Source organism: Triturus cristatus, chromosome 5_1 (assembly GCF_964204655.1).
Source record: "Triturus cristatus chromosome 5_1, aTriCri1.1, whole genome shotgun sequence".
NCBI classification, from domain to species: Eukaryota; Metazoa; Chordata; class Amphibia; order Caudata; family Salamandridae; genus Triturus; species Triturus cristatus.
The window spans coordinates 27,693,759-27,712,874 of NC_140587.1; the positions used below are offsets into that span (position 1 = coordinate 27,693,759).

At 39.5% G+C, this 19,116-nt stretch overlaps 1 protein-coding gene across 1 annotated transcript in view; it reads right to left on the reverse strand.

The window, feature by feature from the left end:
* LOC146829994 (uncharacterized) overlaps nt 1–19,116 on the reverse strand; it is a 135,976-nt gene that overhangs the window by 47,393 nt on the left and 69,467 nt on the right. Inside the window, exons 21-30 of the mRNA XM_085604237.1 lie at nt 18,966–19,106; nt 16,872–17,012; nt 14,777–14,917; nt 12,682–12,822; nt 10,587–10,727; nt 8,492–8,632; nt 6,397–6,537; nt 4,302–4,442; nt 2,207–2,347; nt 111–251 (exon numbers count right to left, since the gene is read on the reverse strand). Coding sequence (XP_085460363.1) covers nt 111–251; nt 2,207–2,347; nt 4,302–4,442; nt 6,397–6,537; nt 8,492–8,632; nt 10,587–10,727; nt 12,682–12,822; nt 14,777–14,917; nt 16,872–17,012; nt 18,966–19,106 — 1,410 coding nt within the window. The remainder of the gene's footprint in view (nt 1–110; nt 252–2,206; nt 2,348–4,301; nt 4,443–6,396; nt 6,538–8,491; nt 8,633–10,586; nt 10,728–12,681; nt 12,823–14,776; nt 14,918–16,871; nt 17,013–18,965; nt 19,107–19,116) is intronic.

The window sequence follows — 19,116 nt, forward strand, 5'->3', positions numbered from 1 at the left end:
AATTTGGGTGTCCAAATCTAGTTAATCATTTGATATTTCAAAATAGCCTCAATTGTTTTGCAATAAAACGGAAATTGAAAACACAGACGTCCTTCTTCTTAGCACCTTACCACTTGGCTGGAGAGGATTGAAGCACCAGATGGTTCCCGGTTTGCTGTCATCATAGCAGCAGCCTTTTACATTGCACTGCTCTTTGGTGATTCCTCCGAAGCCACAATTGACTCTTGATTTTGGTTCAATGGCACATTCGACTGTGGAAAACACATTTGATAACATAAAAAATACATCTTGCAATCACAGGTTAGCAAATGAAACTGCAGATTGTCTATCAAAATCCATCAGGTTGAATTTATATTATGCGTAAATCAATTGTAGATATGTTGGCAAATCCAGAGATTACACACATTGTGGTGCATTTTCCTTCTCTGCCAAGACAGAGAAGGAAACTCCATCAGATATAGAGTTGTCCTCCATCAGTAGCTGTTTTTTCAACTTAGCAGATATAAGCACTATGGACAAAGACACTTCAATGGAAAATCCACAAATGCCCTCCTCTGCCAGTAGATTTTCTGCGCTAGTGGAATTTCCATCTCAAAGTGTGGACACTACAGATGCACCCACAAAGTGGGAGTACACTGCCAATGACTGCATGTCTACTCTGTCAAACATGCTGGGTGAAGTAAATGTTACTAATCCTTAAGTGAAAGGCGACTCCCTTTGTTCAGCAGACTGCCACAGTAATGTCTCTAACAGAGTTAGTGGCAGATCCATCACTCAGATCAGGCAACTGATATTCAACAAGTTTTAGCATCATTTACTCAACAATGACACCATGGGTGAAGCAGCTGGAGTATTTTACGTCATGGAATATCAGCCATATGCAGAACCCCAAATTAGCTATGCAGCTAAAAGTCCATGAAGGAAATCAACCATTTCCTGTGAGATTTTTTTTACTGTCATCCTCAAAATGAGAAGGTAAGTCTCTTACATTAATGCAACAATATTTTCCTCTAGAAATCTGCTGAAAAGTCCTCATTACACTGGACAAATACGTTACAGTTATGTCCTGAGCAAACAAGTGCTGCAATAATTGGCAGAAAAATGAGATGAGCTGTTCTGGGTAATGTGTAGTGGGTTACATATGCGTCAGATTCAGAGACTCTCGTCTCTTTACATTTTAGAATGATTGCTCATTTCCTACAAAGCACTCATTACACAGGTGTTTTATTTAATCCTACTGTTCACTAAGACTTTTTCAAAATTCAAATTATCATTCTCTTTATATAGATATTTCTCAAATTGGCTATCTTACGAATATTTACCTGACGTCATCTGACAAAGTTGTTTTGGGTATTTTCTGTTATATCCTTGGGAAGACAGGGAAGGGTCCTTAATCTTTAAAACTCCACCGCGACTTATGCGTAGAGTTGTACGGAGCCCGCAGTAGTGTTCCCAAAGTGCATGCACTCACCGGGGGGTCCCTATCTACTCACCTTTAGTGGTTCCTTGGGGTCCCTTAGATTCTATATCCTCTCGACATTGTCCTGACTCGAGTGGTGGTTCTTATGCGACTTTCTTAGTATATGTTTTGATCCCCTCTGGGGCCCACTGTGCATTAGTGCTATTAACTGTGATTTATTTGATAAAGTATTGTGTGCTTTGTGTCTATCTCGGTTTAGGAACTTTTGTAATGTACTAGATAGTGTCATATAATATATACATATTATTAAAAATACTTTGTGTGGTTCTTTTCCATTTAATCTATCCTATAAGATTGCATTCTGATACAACACACTGCTTTATACTCCTTCAAGACTTAGCCTGAAGGCTGCTCTCCACAGCTACTACTTAGAGAGCTTTAACAGTTGTCTTAAGACCTCTTAAATCACCATAAGGGTTGTATGGACTGGTGCACGGTGCCCGCTTACATTAGTTGACATCATATACCAGGCCAGCTTATCACAGAAGGCCATAGAAGTGATACCAACTTCGAAGGATTCAAAGTCAAACTTTCCTGTACTGCATAGAGAGTATGCTGGAGGCCATTGTGTCATTAGTTTCTTATGTGAATTTGGTATGTGTTCTACAAAGAGGGGTATTTCGCTGTTCAAATCTAGTCAATCATTTAATATTTCAAAATATCCTCAACTGTTTTACAAGAAACCGGAAATTGAAAACACAGACGTCCTTCTTCTTAGCACCTTACCGTTCGGCTGAAGTGGATTGAAGCACCAGATGGTTCCCGGTTTGCTGTCATCATAGCAGCAGCCTTTTACATTGCACTGCTCTTTGGTGATTCCTCCGAAGCCACAATTGACTCTTGATTTTGGTTCAATGGCACATTCGACTGTGGAAAACACATTTGTTTACATAAAAAATACATCTTGCAATCACAGGTTAGCAAATTAAACTGCAGATTGTCTATCAAAATCCATCAGGTTGAATTTATATAATGCGTAAATCAATTGTAGATATGTTGGCAAATCCAGAGATTACACACATTGTGGTGCATTTTCCTTCTCTGCCAAGACAGAGAAGGAAACTCCATCAAAGATAGAGTTGTCCTGCATCAGTAGCTGTTTTTTCAACTTAGCAGATATAAGCACTATGGACAAAAACACTTCAATGGAAAATCCACAAATGCCCTCCTCTGCCAGTGGATTTTCTGCGCTAGTGGAATTTCCATCTCAAAGTGTGGACACTACAGATGCACCCACAAAGTGGGAGTACACTGCCAATGACTGCATGTCTACTCTGTCAAATATGCTGGGTGAAGTAAATGTTACTAATCCTTAAGTGAAAGGCGACTCCCTTTGTTCAGCAGACTGCCACAGTAATGTCTCTAACAGAGTTAGTGGCAGATCCATCACTCAGATCAGGCAACTGATATTCAACAAGTTTTAGCATCATTTACTCAACAATGACACCATGGGTGAAGCAGCTGGATTATTTTACGTCATGGAATATCAGCCATATGCAGAACCCCAAATTAGCTATGCAGCTAAAAGTCCATGAAGGAAATCAACCATTTCCTGTGAGATTTTATTCACTGTCCTCCTTCAAATGAGTAAGTAAGTCTCTTACATTAATGCAACAATATTTTCCTCTAGAAATCTGCTGAAAAGTCCTCCTTACACTGGACAAATACGTTACAGTTATGTCCTGAGCAAACTAGTGCTGCAATAATTGGCAGAAAAATGAGATGAGCTGTTCTGGGTAATGTGTAGTGGGTTACATATGCGTCAGATTCAGAGACTCTCGTCTCTTTACATTTTAGAATGATTGCTCATTTCCTACAAAGCACTCATTACACAGGTGTTTTATTTAATCCTACTGTTCACTAAGACTTTTTCAAAATTCAAATTATCATTCTCTTTATATAGATATTTCTCAAATTGGCTATCTTACGAATATTTACCTGACGTCATCTGACAAAGTTGTTTTGGGTATTTTCTGTTATATCATTGGGAAGACAGGGAAGGGTCCTTAATCTTTAAAACTCCACCGCGACTTATGCGTAGAGTTGTACGGAGCCCGCAGTAGTGTTCCCACAGTGCATGCACTCACCGGGGGGTCCCTATCTACTCACCTTTAGTGGTTCCTTGGGGTCCCTTAGATTCTATATCCTCTCGACATTGTCCTGACTCGAGTGGTGGTTCTTATGCGACTTTCTTAGTATATGTTTTGATCCCCTCTGGGGCCCACTGTGCATTAGTGCTATTAACTGTGATTTATTTGATAAAGTATTGTGTGCTTTGTGTCTATCTCGGTTTAGGAACTTTTGTAATGTACTAGATAGTGTCATATAATATATACATATTATTAAAAATACTTTGTGTGGTTCTTTTCCATTTAATCTATCCTATAAGATTGCATTCTGATACAACACACTGCTTTATACTCCTTCAAGACTTAGCCTGAAGGCTGCTCTCCACAGCTACTACTTAGAGAGCTTTAACAGTTGTCTAAGACCTCTTAAATCACCATAAGGGTTGTATGGACTGGTGCACGGTGCCCGCTTACATTAGTGGACATCATATACCAGGCCAGCTTATCACAGAAGGCCATAGAAGTGATACCAACTTCGAAGTATTCAAAGTCAAACTTTCCTGTACTGCATAGAGAGTATGCTGGAGGCCATTGTGTCAGTAGTTTCTTATGTGAATTTGGCATGTGTTCTACAAAGAGGGGTATTTCGCTGTTCAAATCTAGTCAATCATTTAATATTTCAAAATATCCTCAACTGTTTTACAAGAAACCTGAAATTGAAAACACAGACGTCCTTCTTCTTAGCACCTTACCGTTCGGCTGAAGTGGATTGAAGCACCAGATGGTTCCCGGTTTGCTGTCATCATAGCAGCAGCCTTTTACATTGCACTGCTCTTTGGTGATTCCTCCGAAGCCACAGTTGACTCTTGATTTTGGTTCAATGGCACATTCGACTGTGGAATACACATTTGTTTACATAAAAAATATATCTTGCAATCACAGGTTAGCAAATGAAACTGCAGATTGTCTATCAAAATCCATCAGGTTGAATTTATATTATGCGTAAATCAATTGTAGATATGTTGGCAAATCCAGAGATTACACACATTGTGGTGCATTTTCTTTCTCTGCCAAGACAGAGAAGGAAACTCCATCAAAGATAGAGTTGTCCTGCATCAGTAGCTGTTTTTTCAACTTAGCAGATATAAGCTCTATGGACAAAAACACTTCAATGGAAAATCCACAAATGCCCTCCTCTGCCAGTGGATTTTCTGCGCTAGTGGAATTTCCATCTCAAAGTGTGGACACTACAGATGCACCCACAAAGTGGGAGTACACTGCCAATGACTGCATGTCTACTCTGTCAAATATGCTGGGTGAAGTAAATGTTACTAATCCTTAAGTGAAAGGCGACTCCCTTTGTTCAGCAGACTGCCACAGTAATGTCTCTAACAGAGTTAGTGGCAGATCCATCACTCAGATCAGGCAACTGATATTCAACAAGTTTTAGCATCATTTACTCAACAATGACACCATGGGTGAAGCAGCTGGATTATTTTACGTCATGGAATATCAGCCATATGCAGAACCCCAAATTAGCTATGCAGCTAAAAGTCCATGAAGGAAATCAACCATTTCCTGTGAGATTTTATTCACTGTCCTCCTTCAAATGAGTAGGTAAGTCTCTTACATTAATGCAACAATATTTTCCTCTAGAAATCTGCTGAAAAGTCCTTCTTACACTCGACAAATACGTTACAGTTATGTCCTGAGCAAACTAGTGCTGCAATAATTGGCAGAAAAATGAGATGAGCTGTTCTGGGTAATGTGTAGTGGGTTACATATGCGTCAGATTCAGAGACTCTCGTCTCTTTACATTTTAGAATGATTGCTCATTTCCTACAAAGCACTCATTACACAGGTGTTTTATTTAATCCTACTGTTCACTAAGACTTTTTCAAAATTCAAATTATCATTCTCTTTATATAGATATTTCTCAAATTGGCTATCTTACGAATATTTACCTGACGTCATCTGACAAAGTTGTTTTGGGTATTTTCTGTTATATCATTGGGAAGACAGGGAAGGGTCCTTAATCTTTAAAACTCCACCGCGACTTATGCGTAGAGTTGTACGGAGCCCGCAGTAGTGTTCCCACAGTGCATGCACTCACCGGGGGGTCCCTATCTACTCACCTTTAGTGGTTCCTTGGGGTCCCTTAGATTCTATATCCTCTCGACATTGTCCTGACTCGAGTGGTGGTTCTTATGCGACTTTCTTAGTATATGTTTTGATCCCCTCTGGGGCCCACTGTGCATTAGTGCTATTAACTGTGATTTATTTGATAAAGTATTGTGTGCTTTGTGTCTATCTCGGTTTAGGAACTTTTGTAATGTACTAGATAGTGTCATATAATATATACATATTATTAAAAATACTTCGTGTGGTTCTTTTCCATTTAATCTATCCTATAAGATTGCATTCTGATACAACACACTGCTTTATACTCCTTCAAGACTTAGCCTGAAGGCTGCTCTCCACAGCTACTACTTAGAGAGCTTTAACAGTTGTCTAAGACCTCTTAAATCACCATAAGGGTTGTATGGACTGGTGCACGGTGCCCGCTTACATTAGTGGATATCATATACCAGGCCAGCTTATCACAGAAGGCCATAGAAGTGATACCAACTTCGAAGTATTCAAAGTCAAACTTTCCTGTACTGCATAGAGAGTATGCTGGAGGCCATTGTGTCAGTAGTTTCTTATGTGAATTTGGCATGTGTTCTACAAAGAGGGGTATTTCGCTGTTCAAATCTAGTCAATCATTTAATATTTCAAAATATCCTCAACTGTTTTACAAGAAACCGGAAATTGAAAACACAGACGTCCTTCTTCTTAGCACCTTACCGTTCGGCTGAAGTGGATTGAAGCACCAGATGGTTCCCGGTTTGCTGTCATTATAGCAGCAGCCTTTTACATTGCACTGCTCTTTGGTGATTCCTCCGAAGCCACAGTTGACTCTTGATTTTGGTTCAATGGCACATTCGACTGTGGAAAACACATTTGTTTACATAAAAAATACATCTTGCAATCACAGGTTAGCAAATTAAACTGCAGATTGTCTATCAAAATCCATCAGGTTGAATTTATATAATGCGTAAATCAATTGTAGATATGTTGGCAAATCCAGAGATTACACACATTGTGGTGCATTTTCTTTCTCTGTCAAGACAGAGAAGGAAACTCCATCAAAGATAGAGTTGTCCTGCATCAGTCGCTGTTTTTTCAACTTAGCAGATATAAGCTCTATGGACAAAAACACTTCAATGGAAAATCCACAAATGCCCTCCTCTGCCAGTGGATTTTCTGCGCTAGTGGAATTTCCATCTCAAAGTGTGGACACTACAGATGCACCCACAAAGTGGGAGTACACTCACAATGACTGCATGTCTACTCTGTCAAATATGCTGGGTGAAGTAAATGTTACTAATCCTTAAGTGAAAGGCGACTCCCTTTGTTCAGCAGACTGCCACAGTAATGTCTCTAACAGAGTTAGTGGCAGAACCATCACTCAGATCAGGCAACTGATATTCAACAAGTTTTAGCATCATTTACTCATCAATGACACCATGGGTGAAGCAGCTGGATTATTTTACGTCATGGAATATCAGCCATATGCAGAACCCCAAATTAGCTATGCAGCTAAAAGTCCATGAAGGAAATCAACCATTTCCTGTGAGATTTTATTCACTGTCCTCCTTCAAATGAGTAGGTAAGTCTCTTACATTAATGCAACAATATTTTCCTCTAGAAATCTGCTGAAAAGTCCTCCTTACACTGGACAAATACGTTACAGTTATGTCCTGAGCAAACTAGTGCTGCAATAATTGGCAGAAAAATGAGATGAGCTGTTCTGGGTAATGTGTAGTGGGTTACATATGCGTCAGATTCAGAGACTCTCGTCTCTTTACATTTTAGAATGATTGCTCATTTCCTACAAAGCACTCATTACACAGGTGTTTTATTTAATCCTACTGTTCACTAAGACTTTTTCAAAATTCAAATTATCATTCTCTTTATATAGATATTTCTCAAATTGGCTATCTTACGAATATTTACCTGACGTCATCTGACAAAGTTGTTTTGGGTATTTTCTGTTATATCATTGGGAAGACAGGGAAGGGTCCTTAATCTTTAAAACTACACCGCGACTTATGCGTAGAGTTGTACGGAGCCCGCAGTAGTGTTCCCACAGTGCATGCACTCACCAGGGGGTCCCTATCTACTCACCTTTAGTGGTTCCTTGGGGTCCCTTTGATTCTATATCCTCTCGACATTGTCCTGACTCGAGTGGTGGTTCTTATGCGACTTTCTTAGTATATGTTTTGATCCCCTCTGGGGCCCACTGTGCATTAGTGCTATTAACTGTGATTTATTTGATAAAGTATTGTGTGCTTTGTGTCTATCTCGGTTTAGGAACTTTTGTAATGTACTAGATAGTGTCATATAATATATACATATTATTAAAAATACTTTGTGTGGTTCTTTTCCATTTAATCTATCCTATAAGATTGCATTCTGATACAACACACTGCTTTATACTCCTTCAAGACTTAGCCTGAAGGCTGCTCTCCACAGCTACTACTTAGAGAGCTTTAACAGTTGTCTAAGACCTCTTAAATCACCATAAGGGTTGTATGGACTGGTGCACGGTGCCCGCTTACATTAGTTGACATCATATACCAGGCCAGCTTATCACAGAAGGCCATAGAAGTGATACCAACTTCGAAGTATTCAAAGTCAAACTTTCCTGTACTGCATAGAGAGTATGCTGGAGGCCATTGTGTCAGTAGTTTCTTATGTGAATTTGGCATGTGTTCTATAAAGAGGGGTATTTCGCTGTTCAAATCTAGTCAATCATTTAATATTTCAAAATATCCTCAACTGTTTTACAAGAAACCGGAAATTGAAAACACAGACGTCCTTCTTCTTAGCACCTTACCGTTCGGCTGAAGTGGATTGAAGCACCAGATGGTTCCCGGTTTGCTGTCATCATAGCAGCAGCCTTTTACATTGCACTGCTCTTTGGTGATTCCTCCGAAGCCACAGTTGACTCTTGATTTTGGTTCAATGGCACATTCGACTGTGGAATACACATTTGTTTACATAAAAAATACATCTTGCAATCACAGGTTAGCAAATTAAACTGCAGATTGTCTATCAAAATCCATCAGGTTGAATTTATATAATGCGTAAATAATTTGTAGATATGTTGGCAAATCCAGAGATTACACACATTGTGGTGCATTTTCTTTCTCTGCCAAGACAGAGAAGGAAACTCCATCAAAGATAGAGTTGTCCTGCATCAGTAGCTGTTTTTTCAACTTAGCAGATATAAGCTCTATGGACAAAAACACTTCAATGGAAAATCCACAAATGCCCTCCTCTGCCAGTGGATTTTCTGCGCTAGTGGAATTTCCATCTCAAAGTGTGGACACTACAGATGCACCCACAAAGTGGGAGTACACTCACAATGACTGCATGTCTACTCTGTCAAACATGCTGGGTGAAGTAAATGTTACTAATCCTTAAGTGAAAGGCGACTCCCTTTGTTCAGCAGACTGCCACAGTAATGTCTCTAACAGAGTTAGTGGCAGATCCATCACTCAGATCAGGCAACTGATATTCAACAAGTTTTAGCATCATTTACTCAACAATGACACCATGGGTGAAGCAGCTGGATTATTTTACGTCATGGAATATCAGCCATATGCAGAACCCCAAATTAGCTATGCAGCTAAAAGTCCATGAAGGAAATCAACCATTTCCTGTGAGATTTTATTCACTGTCCTCCTTCAAATGAGTAGGTAAGTCTCTTACATTAATGCAACAATATTTTCCTCTAGAAATCTGCTGAAAAGTCCTCCTTACACTGGACAAATATGTTACAGTTATGTCCTGAGCAAACTAGTGCTGCAATAATTGGCAGAAAAATGAGATGAGCTGTTCTGGGTAATGTGTAGTGGGTTACATATGCGTCAGATTCAGAGACTCTCGTCTCTTTACATTTTAGAATGATTGCTCATTTCCTACAAAGCACTCATTACACAGGTGTTTTATTTAATCCTACTGTTCACTAAGACTTTTTCAAAATTCAAATTATCATTCTCTTTATATAGATATTTCTGAAATTGGCTACCTTACGAATATTTACCTGACGTCATCTGACAAAGTTGTTTTGGGTATTTTCTGTTATATCATTGGGAAGACAGGGAAGGGTCCTTAATCTTTAAAACTCCACCGCGACTTATGCGTAGAGTTGTACGGAGCCCGCAGTAGTGTTCCCACAGTGCATGCACTCACCGGGGGGTCCCTATCTACTCATCTTCAGTGGTTCCTTGGGGTCCCTTAGATTCTATATCCTCTCGACATTGTCCTGACTCGAGTGGTGGTTCTTATGCGACTTTCTTAGTATATGTTTTGATCCCCTCTGGGGCCCACTGTGCATTAGTGCTATTAACTGTGATTTATTTGATAAAGTATTGTGTGCTTTGTGTCTATCTCGGTTTAGGAACTTTTGTAATGTACTAGATAGTGTCATATAATATATACATATTATTAAAAATACTTTGTGTGGTTCTTTTCCATTTAATCTATCCTATAGGATTGCATTCTGATACAACACACTGCTTTATACTCCTTCAAGACTTAGCCTGAAGGCTGCTCTCCACAGCTACTACTTAGAGAGCTTTAACAGTTGTCTAAGACCTCTTAAATCACCATAAGGGTTGTATGGACTGGTGCACGGTGCCCGCTTACATTAGTGGACATCATATACCAGGCCAGCTTATCACAGAAGGCCATAGAAGTGATACCAACTTCGAAGTATTCAAAGTCAAACTTTCCTGTACTGCATAGAGAGTATGCTGGAGGTCATTGTGTCAGTAGTTTCTTATGTGAATTTGGCATGTGTTCTACAAAGAGGGGTATTTCGCTGTTCAAATCTAGTCAATCATTTAATATTTCAAAATATCCTCAACTGTTTTACAAGAAACCGGAAATTGAAAACACAGACGTCCTTCTTCTTAGCACCTTACCGTTCGGCTGAAGTGGATTGAAGCACAAGATGGTTCCCGGTTTGCTGTCATCATAGCAGCAGCCTTTTACATTGCACTGCTCTTTGGTGATTCCTCCGAAGCCACAATTGACTCTTGATTTTGGTTCAATGGCACATTCGACTGTGGAATACACATTTGTTTACATAAAAAATACATCTTGCAATCACAGGTTAGCAAGTTAAACTGCAGATTGTCTATCAAAATCCATCAGGTTGAATTTATATAATGCTTAAATCAATTGTAGATATGTTGGCAAATCCAGAGATTACACACATTGTGGTGCATTTTCCTTCTCTGCCAAGACAGAGAAGGAAACTCCATCAAAGATAGAGTTGTCCTGCATCAGTAGCTGTTTTTTCAATTTAGCAGATATAAGCACTATGGACAAAAACACTTCAATGGAAAATCCACAAATGGCCTCCTCTGCCAGTGGATTTTCTGCGCTAGTGGAATTTCCATCTCAAAGTGTGGACACTACAGATGCACCCACAAAGTGGGAGTACACTGCCAATGACTGCATGTCTACTCTGTCAAATATGCTGGGTGAAGTAAATGTTACTAATCCTTAAGTGAAAGGCGACTCCCTTTGTTCAGCAGACTGCCACAGTAATGTCTCTAACAGAGTTAGTGGCAGATCCATCACTCAGATCAGGCAACTGATATTCAACAAGTTTTAGCATCATTTACTCAACAATGACACCATGGGTGAAGCAGCTGGATTATTTTACGTCATGGAATATCAGCCATATGCAGAACCCCAAATTAGCTATGCAGCTAAAAGTCCATGAAGGAAATCAACCATTTCCTGTGAGATTTTATTCACTGTCCTCCTTCAAATGAGTAGGTAAGTCTCTTACATTAATGCAACAATATTTTCCTCTAGAAATCTGCTGAAAAGTCCTCCTTACACTGGACAAATACGTTACAGTTATGTCCTGAGCAAACTAGTGCTGCAATAATTGGCAGAAAAATGAGATGAGCTGTTCTGGGTAATGTGTAGTGGGTTACATATGCGTCAGATTCAGAGACTCTCGTCTCTTTACATTTTAGAATGATTGCTCATTTCCTACAAAGCACTCATTACACAGGTGTTTTATTTAATCCTACTGTTCACTAAGACTTTTTCAAAATTCAAATTATCATTCTCTTTATGTAGATATTTCTCAAATTGGCTATCTTACGAATATTTACCTGACGTCATCTGACAAAGTTGTTTTGGGTATTTTCTGTTATATCATTGGGAAGACAGGGAAGGGTCCTTAATCTTTAAAACTCCACCGCGACTTATGCGTAGAGTTGTACGGAGCCCTCAGTAGTGTTCCCACAGTGCATGCACTCACCGGGGGGTCCCTATCTACTCATCTTTAGTGGTTCCTTGGGGTCCCTTAGATTCTATATCCTCTCGACATTGTCCTGACTCGAGTGGTGGTTCTTATGCGACTTTCTTAGTATATGTTTTGATCCCCTCTGGGGCCCACTGTGCATTAGTGCTATTAACTGTGATTTATTTGATAAAGTATTGTGTGCTTTGTGTCTATCTCGGTTTAGGAACTTTTGTAATGTACTAGATAGTGTCATATAATATATACATATTATTAAAAATACTTTGTGTGGTTCTTTTCCATTTAATCTATCCTATAAGATTGCATTCTGATACAACACACTGCTTTATACTCCTTCAAGACTTAGCCTGAAGGCTGCTCTCCACAGCTACTACTTAGAGAGCTTTAACAGTTGTCTAAGACCTCTTAAATCACCATAAGGGTTGTATGGACTGGTGCACGGTGCCCGCTTACATTAGTGGACATCATATACCAGGCCAGCTTATCACAGAAGGCCATAGAAGTGATACCAACTTCGAAGTATTCCAAGTCAAGCTTTCCTGTACTGCATAGAGAGTATGCTGGAGGCCATTGTGTCAGTAGTTTCTTATGTGAATTTGGCATGTGTTCTACAAAGAGGGATATTTCGCTGTTCAAATCTAGTCAATCATTTAATATTTCAAAATATCCTCAACTGTTTTACAAGAAACCGGAAATTGAAAACACAGACGTCCTTCTTCTTAGCACCTTACCGTTCGGCTGAAGTGGATTGAAGCACCAGATGGTTCCCGGTTTGCTGTCATCATAGCAGCAGCCTTTTACATTGCACTGCTCTTTGGTGATTCCTCCGAAGCCACAGTTGACTCTTGATTTTGGTTCAATGGCACATTCGACTGTGGAAAACACATTTGTTTACATAAAAAATACATCTTGCAATCACAGGTTAGCAAATTAAACTGCAGATTGTCTATCAAAATCCATCAGGTTGAATTTATATAATGCGTAAATCAATTGTAGATATGTTGGCAAATCCAGAGATTACACACATTGTGGTGCATTTTCTTTCTCTGCCAAGACAGAGAAGGAAACTCCATCAAAGATAGAGTTGTCCTGCATCAGTAGCTGTTTTTTCAACTTAGCAGATATCAGCACTATGGACAAAAACACTTCAATGGAAAATCCACAAATGCCCTCCTCTGCCAGTGGATTTTCTGCGCTAGTGGAATTTCCATCTCAAAGTGTGGACACTACAGATGCACCCACAAAGTGGGAGTACACTGCCAATGACTGCATGTCTACTCTGTCAAATATGCTGGGTGAAGTAAATGTTACTAATCCTTAAGTGAAAGGCGACTCCCTTTGTTCAGCAGACTGCCACAGTAATGTCTCTAACAGAGTTAGTGGCAGATCCATCACTCAGATCAGGCAACTGATATTCAACAAGTTTTAGCATCATTTACTCAACAATGACACCATGGGTGAAGCAGCTGGATTATTTTACGTCATGGAATATCAGCCATATGCAGAACCCCAAATTAGCTATGCAGCTAAAAGTCCATGAAGGAAATCAACCATTTCCTGTGAGATTTTATTCACTGTCCTCCTTCAAATGAGTAGGTAAGTCTCTTACATTAATGCAACAATATTTTCCTCTAGAAATCTGCTGAAAAGTCCTCCTTACACTGGACAAATATGTTACAGTTATGTCCTGAGCAAACTAGTGCTGCAATAATTGGTAGAAAAATGAGATGAGCTGTTCTGGGTAATGTGTAGTGGGTTACATATGCGTCAGATTCAGAGACTCTCGTCTCTTTACATTTTAGAATGATTGCTCATTTCCTACAAAGCACTCATTGCACAGGTGTTTTATTTAATCCTACTGTTCACTAAGACTTTTTCAAAATTCAAATTATCATTCTCTTTATATAGATATTTCTCAAATTGGCTATCTTACGAATATTTACCTGACGTCATCTGACAAAGTTGTTTTGGGTATTTTCTGTTATATCATTGGGAAGACAGGGAAGTGTCCTTAATCTTTAAAACTCCACTGCGACTTATGCGTAGAGTTGTACGGAGCCCGCAGTAGTGTTCCCACAGTGCATGCACTCACCGGGGGGTCCCTATCTACTCATCTTTAGTGGTTCCTTGGGGTCCCTTAGATTCTATATCCTCTCGACATTGTCCTGACTCGAGTGGTGGTTCTTATGCGACTTTCTTAGTATATGTTTTGATCCCCTCTGGGGCCCACTGTGCATTAGTGCTATTAACTGTGATTTATTTGATAAAGTATTGTGTGCTTTGTGTCTATCTCGGTTTAGGAACTTTTGTAATGTACTAGATAGTGTCATATAATATATACATATTATTAAAAATACTTTGTGTGGTTCTTTTCCATTTAATCTATCCTATAAGATTGCATTCTGATACAACACACTGCTTTATACTCCTTCAAGACTTAGCCTGAAGGCTGCTCTCCACAGCTACTACTTAGAGAGCTTTAACAGTTGTCTAAGACCTCTTAAATCACCATAAGGGTTGTATGGACTGGTGCACGGTGCCCGCTTACATTAGTGGACATCATATACCAGGCCAGCTTATCACAGAAGGCCATAGAAGTGATACCAACTTCGAAGTATTCCAAGTCAAGCTTTCCTGTACTGCATAGAGAGTATGCTGGAGGCCATTGTGTCAGTAGTTTCTTATGTGAATTTGGCATGTGTTCTACAAAGAGGGATATTTCGCTGTTCAAATCTAGTCAATCATTTAATATTTCAAAATATCCTCAACTGTTTTACAAGAAACCGGAAATTGAAAACACAGACGTCCTTCTTCTTAGCACCTTACCGTTCGGCTGAAGTGGATTGAAGCACCAGATGGTTCCCGGTTTGCTGTCATCATAGCAGCAGCCTTTTACATTGCACTGCTCTTTGGTGATTCCTCCGAAGCCACAGTTGACTCTTGATTTTGGTTCAATGGCACATTCGACTGTGGAAAACACATTTGTTTACATAAAAAATACATCTTGCAATCACAGGTTAGCAAATTAAACTGCAGATTGTCTATCAAAATCCATCAGGTTGAATTTATATAATGCGTAAATCAATTGTAGATATGTTGGCAAATCCAGAGATTACACACATTGTGGTGCATTTTCTTTCTCTGCCAAGACAGAGAAGGAAACTCCATCAAAGATAGAGTTGTCCTGCATCAGTAGCTGTTTTTTCAACTTAGCAGATATCAGCACTATGGACAAAAACACTTCAATGGAAAATCCACAAATGCCCTCCTCTGCCAGTGGATTTTCTGCGCTAGTGGAATTTCCATCTCAAAGTGTGGACACTACAGATGCACCCACAAAGTGGGAGTACACTGCCAATGACTGCATGTCTACTCTGTCAAATATGCTGGGTGAAGTAAATGTTACTAATCCTTAAGTGAAAGGCGACTCCCTTTGTTCAGCAGACTGCCACAGTAATGTCTCTAACAGAGTTAGTGGCAGATCCATCACTCAGATCAGGCAACTGATATTCAACAAGTTTTAGCATCATTTACTCAACAATGACACCATGGGTGAAGCAGCTGGATTATTTTACGTCATGGAATATCAGCCATATGCAGAACCCCAAATTAGCTATGCAGCTAAAAGTCCATGAAGGAAATCAACCATTTCCTGTGAGATTTTATTCACTGTCCTCCTTCAAATGAGTAGGTAAGTCTCTTACATTAATGCAACAATATTTTCCTCTAGAAATCTGCTGAAAAGTCCTCCTTACACTGGACAAATATGTTACAGTTATGTCCTGAGCAAACTAGTGCTGCAATAATTGGTAGAAAAATGAGATGAGCTGTTCTGGGTAATGTGTAGTGGGTTACATATGCGTCAGATTCAGAGACTCTCGTCTCTTTACATTTTAGAATGATTGCTCATTTCCTACAAAGCACTCATTGCACAGGTGTTTTATTTAATCCTACTGTTCACTAAGACTTTTTCAAAATTCAAATTATCATTCTCTTTATATAGATATTTCTCAAATTGGCTATCTTACGAATATTTACCTGACGTCATCTGACAAAGTTGTTTTGGGTATTTTCTGTTATATCATTGGGAAGACAGGGAAGTGTCCTTAATCTTTAAAACTCCACCGCGACTTATGCGTAGAGTTGTACGGAGCCCGCAGTAGTGTTCCCACAGTGCATGCACTCACCGGGGGGTCCCTATCTACTCATCTTTAGTGGTTCCTTGGGGTCCCTTAGATTCTATATCCTCTCGACATTGTCCTGACTCGAGTGGTGGTTCTTATGCGACTTTCTTAGTATATGTTTTGATCCCCTCTGGGGCCCACTGTGCATTAGTGCTATTAACTGTGATTTATTTGATAAAGTATTGTGTGCTTTGTGTCTATCTCGGTTTAGGAACTTTTGTAATGTACTAGATAGTGTCATATAATATATACATATTATTAAAAATACTTTGTGTGGTTCTTTTCCATTTAATCTATCCTATAAGATTGCATTCTGATACAACACACTGCTTTATACTCCTTCAAGACTTAGCCTGAAGGCTGCTCTCCACAGCTACTACTTAGAGAGCTTTAACAGTTGTCTAAGACCTCTTAAATCACCATAAGGGTTGTATGGACTGGTGCACGGTGCCCGCTTACATTAGTGGACATCATATACCAGTCCAGCTTATCACAGAAGGCCATAGAAGTGATACCAACTTCGAAGTATTCAAAGTCAAGCTTTCCTGTGCTGCATAGAGAGTATGCTGGAGGCCATTGTGTCAGTAGTTTCTTATGTGAATTTGGCATGTGTTCTACAAAGAGGGGTATTTCGCTGTTCAAATCTAGTCAATCATTTAATATTTCAAAATATCCTCAACTGTTTTACAAGAAACTGGAAATTGAAAACACAGACGTCCTTCTTCTTAGCACCTTACCATTTGGCTGGAGAGGATTGAAGCACCAGATGGTTCCCGGTTTGCTGTCATCATAGCAGCAGCCTTTTACATTGCACTGCTCTTTGGTGATTCCTCCGAAGCCACAATTGACTCTTGATTTTGGTTCAATGGCACATTCGACTGTGGAAAACACATTTGTTTACATAAAAAATACATCTTGCAATCACAGGTTAGCAAATGAAACTGCAGATTGTCTATCAAAATCCATCAGGTTGAATTTATATTATGCGTAAATCAATTGTAGATATGTTGGCAAATCCAGAGATTATACACATTGTGGTGCATTTTCCTTCTCTGCCAAGACAGAGAAGGAAACTCCATCAGAGATAGAGTTGTCCTCCATCAGTAGCTGTTTTTTCAACTTAGCAGATATAAGCACTATGGACAAAGACACTTCAATGGAAAATCCACAAATGCCCTCCTCTGCCAGTAGATTTTCTGCGCTAGTGGAATTTCCATCTCAAAGTGTGGACACTACAGATGCACCCACAAAGTGGGAGTACACTGCCAATGACTGCATGTCTACTCTGTCAAACATGCTGGGTGAAGTAAATGTTACTAATCCTTAAGTGAAAGGCAACTCCCTTTTTCAGCAGACTGCCACAGTAATGTCTCTAACAGAGTTAGTGGCAGATCCATCACTCAGATCAGGCAACTGATATTCAACAAGTTTTAGCATCATTTACTCAACAATGACACCATGGGTGAAGCAGCTGGAGTATTTTACGTCATGGAATATCAGCCATATGCAGAACCCCAAATTAGCTATGCAGCTAAAAGTCCATGAAGGAAATCAACCATTTCCTGTGAGATTTTTTTTACTGTCATCCTCAAAATGAGAAGGTAAGTCTCTTACATTAATGCAACAATATTTTCCTCTAGAAATCTGCTGAAAAGTCCTCATTACACTGGACAAATACGTTACAGTTATGTCCTGAGCAAACAAGTGCTGCAATAATTGGCAGAAAAATGAGATGAGCTGTTCTGGGTAATGTGTAGTGGGTTACATATGCGTCAGATTCAGAGACTCTCGTCTCTTTACATTTTAGAATGATTGCTCATTTCCTACAAAGCACTCATTACACAGGTGTTTTATTTAATCCTACTGTTCACTAAGACTTTTTCAAAATTCAAATTATCATTCTCTTTATATAGATATTTCTCAAATTGGCTATCTTACGAATATTTACCTGACGTCATCTGACAAAGTTGTTTTGGGTATTTTCTGTTATATCCTTGGGAAGACAGGGAAGGGTCCTTAATCTTTAAAACTCCACCGCGACTTATGCGTAGAGTTGTACGGAGCCCGCAGTAGTGTTCCCACAGTGCATGCACTCACCGGGGGGTCCCTATCTACTCACCTTTAGTGGTTCCTTGGGGTCCCTTAGATTCTATATCCTCTCGACATTGTCCTGACTCGAGTGGTGGTTCTTATGCGACTTTCTTAGTATATGTTTTGATCCCCTCTGGGGCCCACTGTGCATTAGTGCTATTAACTGTGATTTATTTGATAAAGTATTGTGTGCTTTGTGTCTATCTCGGTTTAGGAACTTTTGTAATGTACTAGATAGTGTCATATAATATATACATATTATTAAAAATACTTTGTGTGGTTCTTTTCCATTTAATCTATCCTATAAGATTTCATTCTGATACAACACACTGCTTTATACTCCTTCAAGACTTAGCCTGAAGGCTGCTCTCCACAGCTACTACTTAGAGAGCTTTAACAGTTGTCTAAGACCTCTTAAATCACCATAAGGGTTGTATGGACTGGTGCACGGTGCCCGCTTACATTAGTGGACATCATATACCAGGCCAGCTTATCACAGAAGGCCATAGAAGTGATACCAACTTCGAAGTATTCAAAGTCAAACTTTCCTGTACTGCATAGATAGTATGGTGGAGGTCATTGTGTCAGTAGTTTCTTATGTGAATTTGGCATGTGTTCTACAAAGAGGGGTATTTCGCTGTTCAAATCTAGTCAATCATTTAATATTTCAAAATATCCTCAACTGTTTTACAAGAAACCGGAAATTGAAAACACAGACGTCCTTCTTCTTAGCACCTTACCGTTCGGCTGAAGTGGATTGAAGCACCAGATGGTTCCCGGTTTGCTGTCATCATAGCAGCAGCCTTTTACATTGCACTGCTCTTTGGTGATTCCTCCGAAGCCACAATTGACTCTTGATTTTGGTTCAATGGCACATTCGACTGTGGAAAA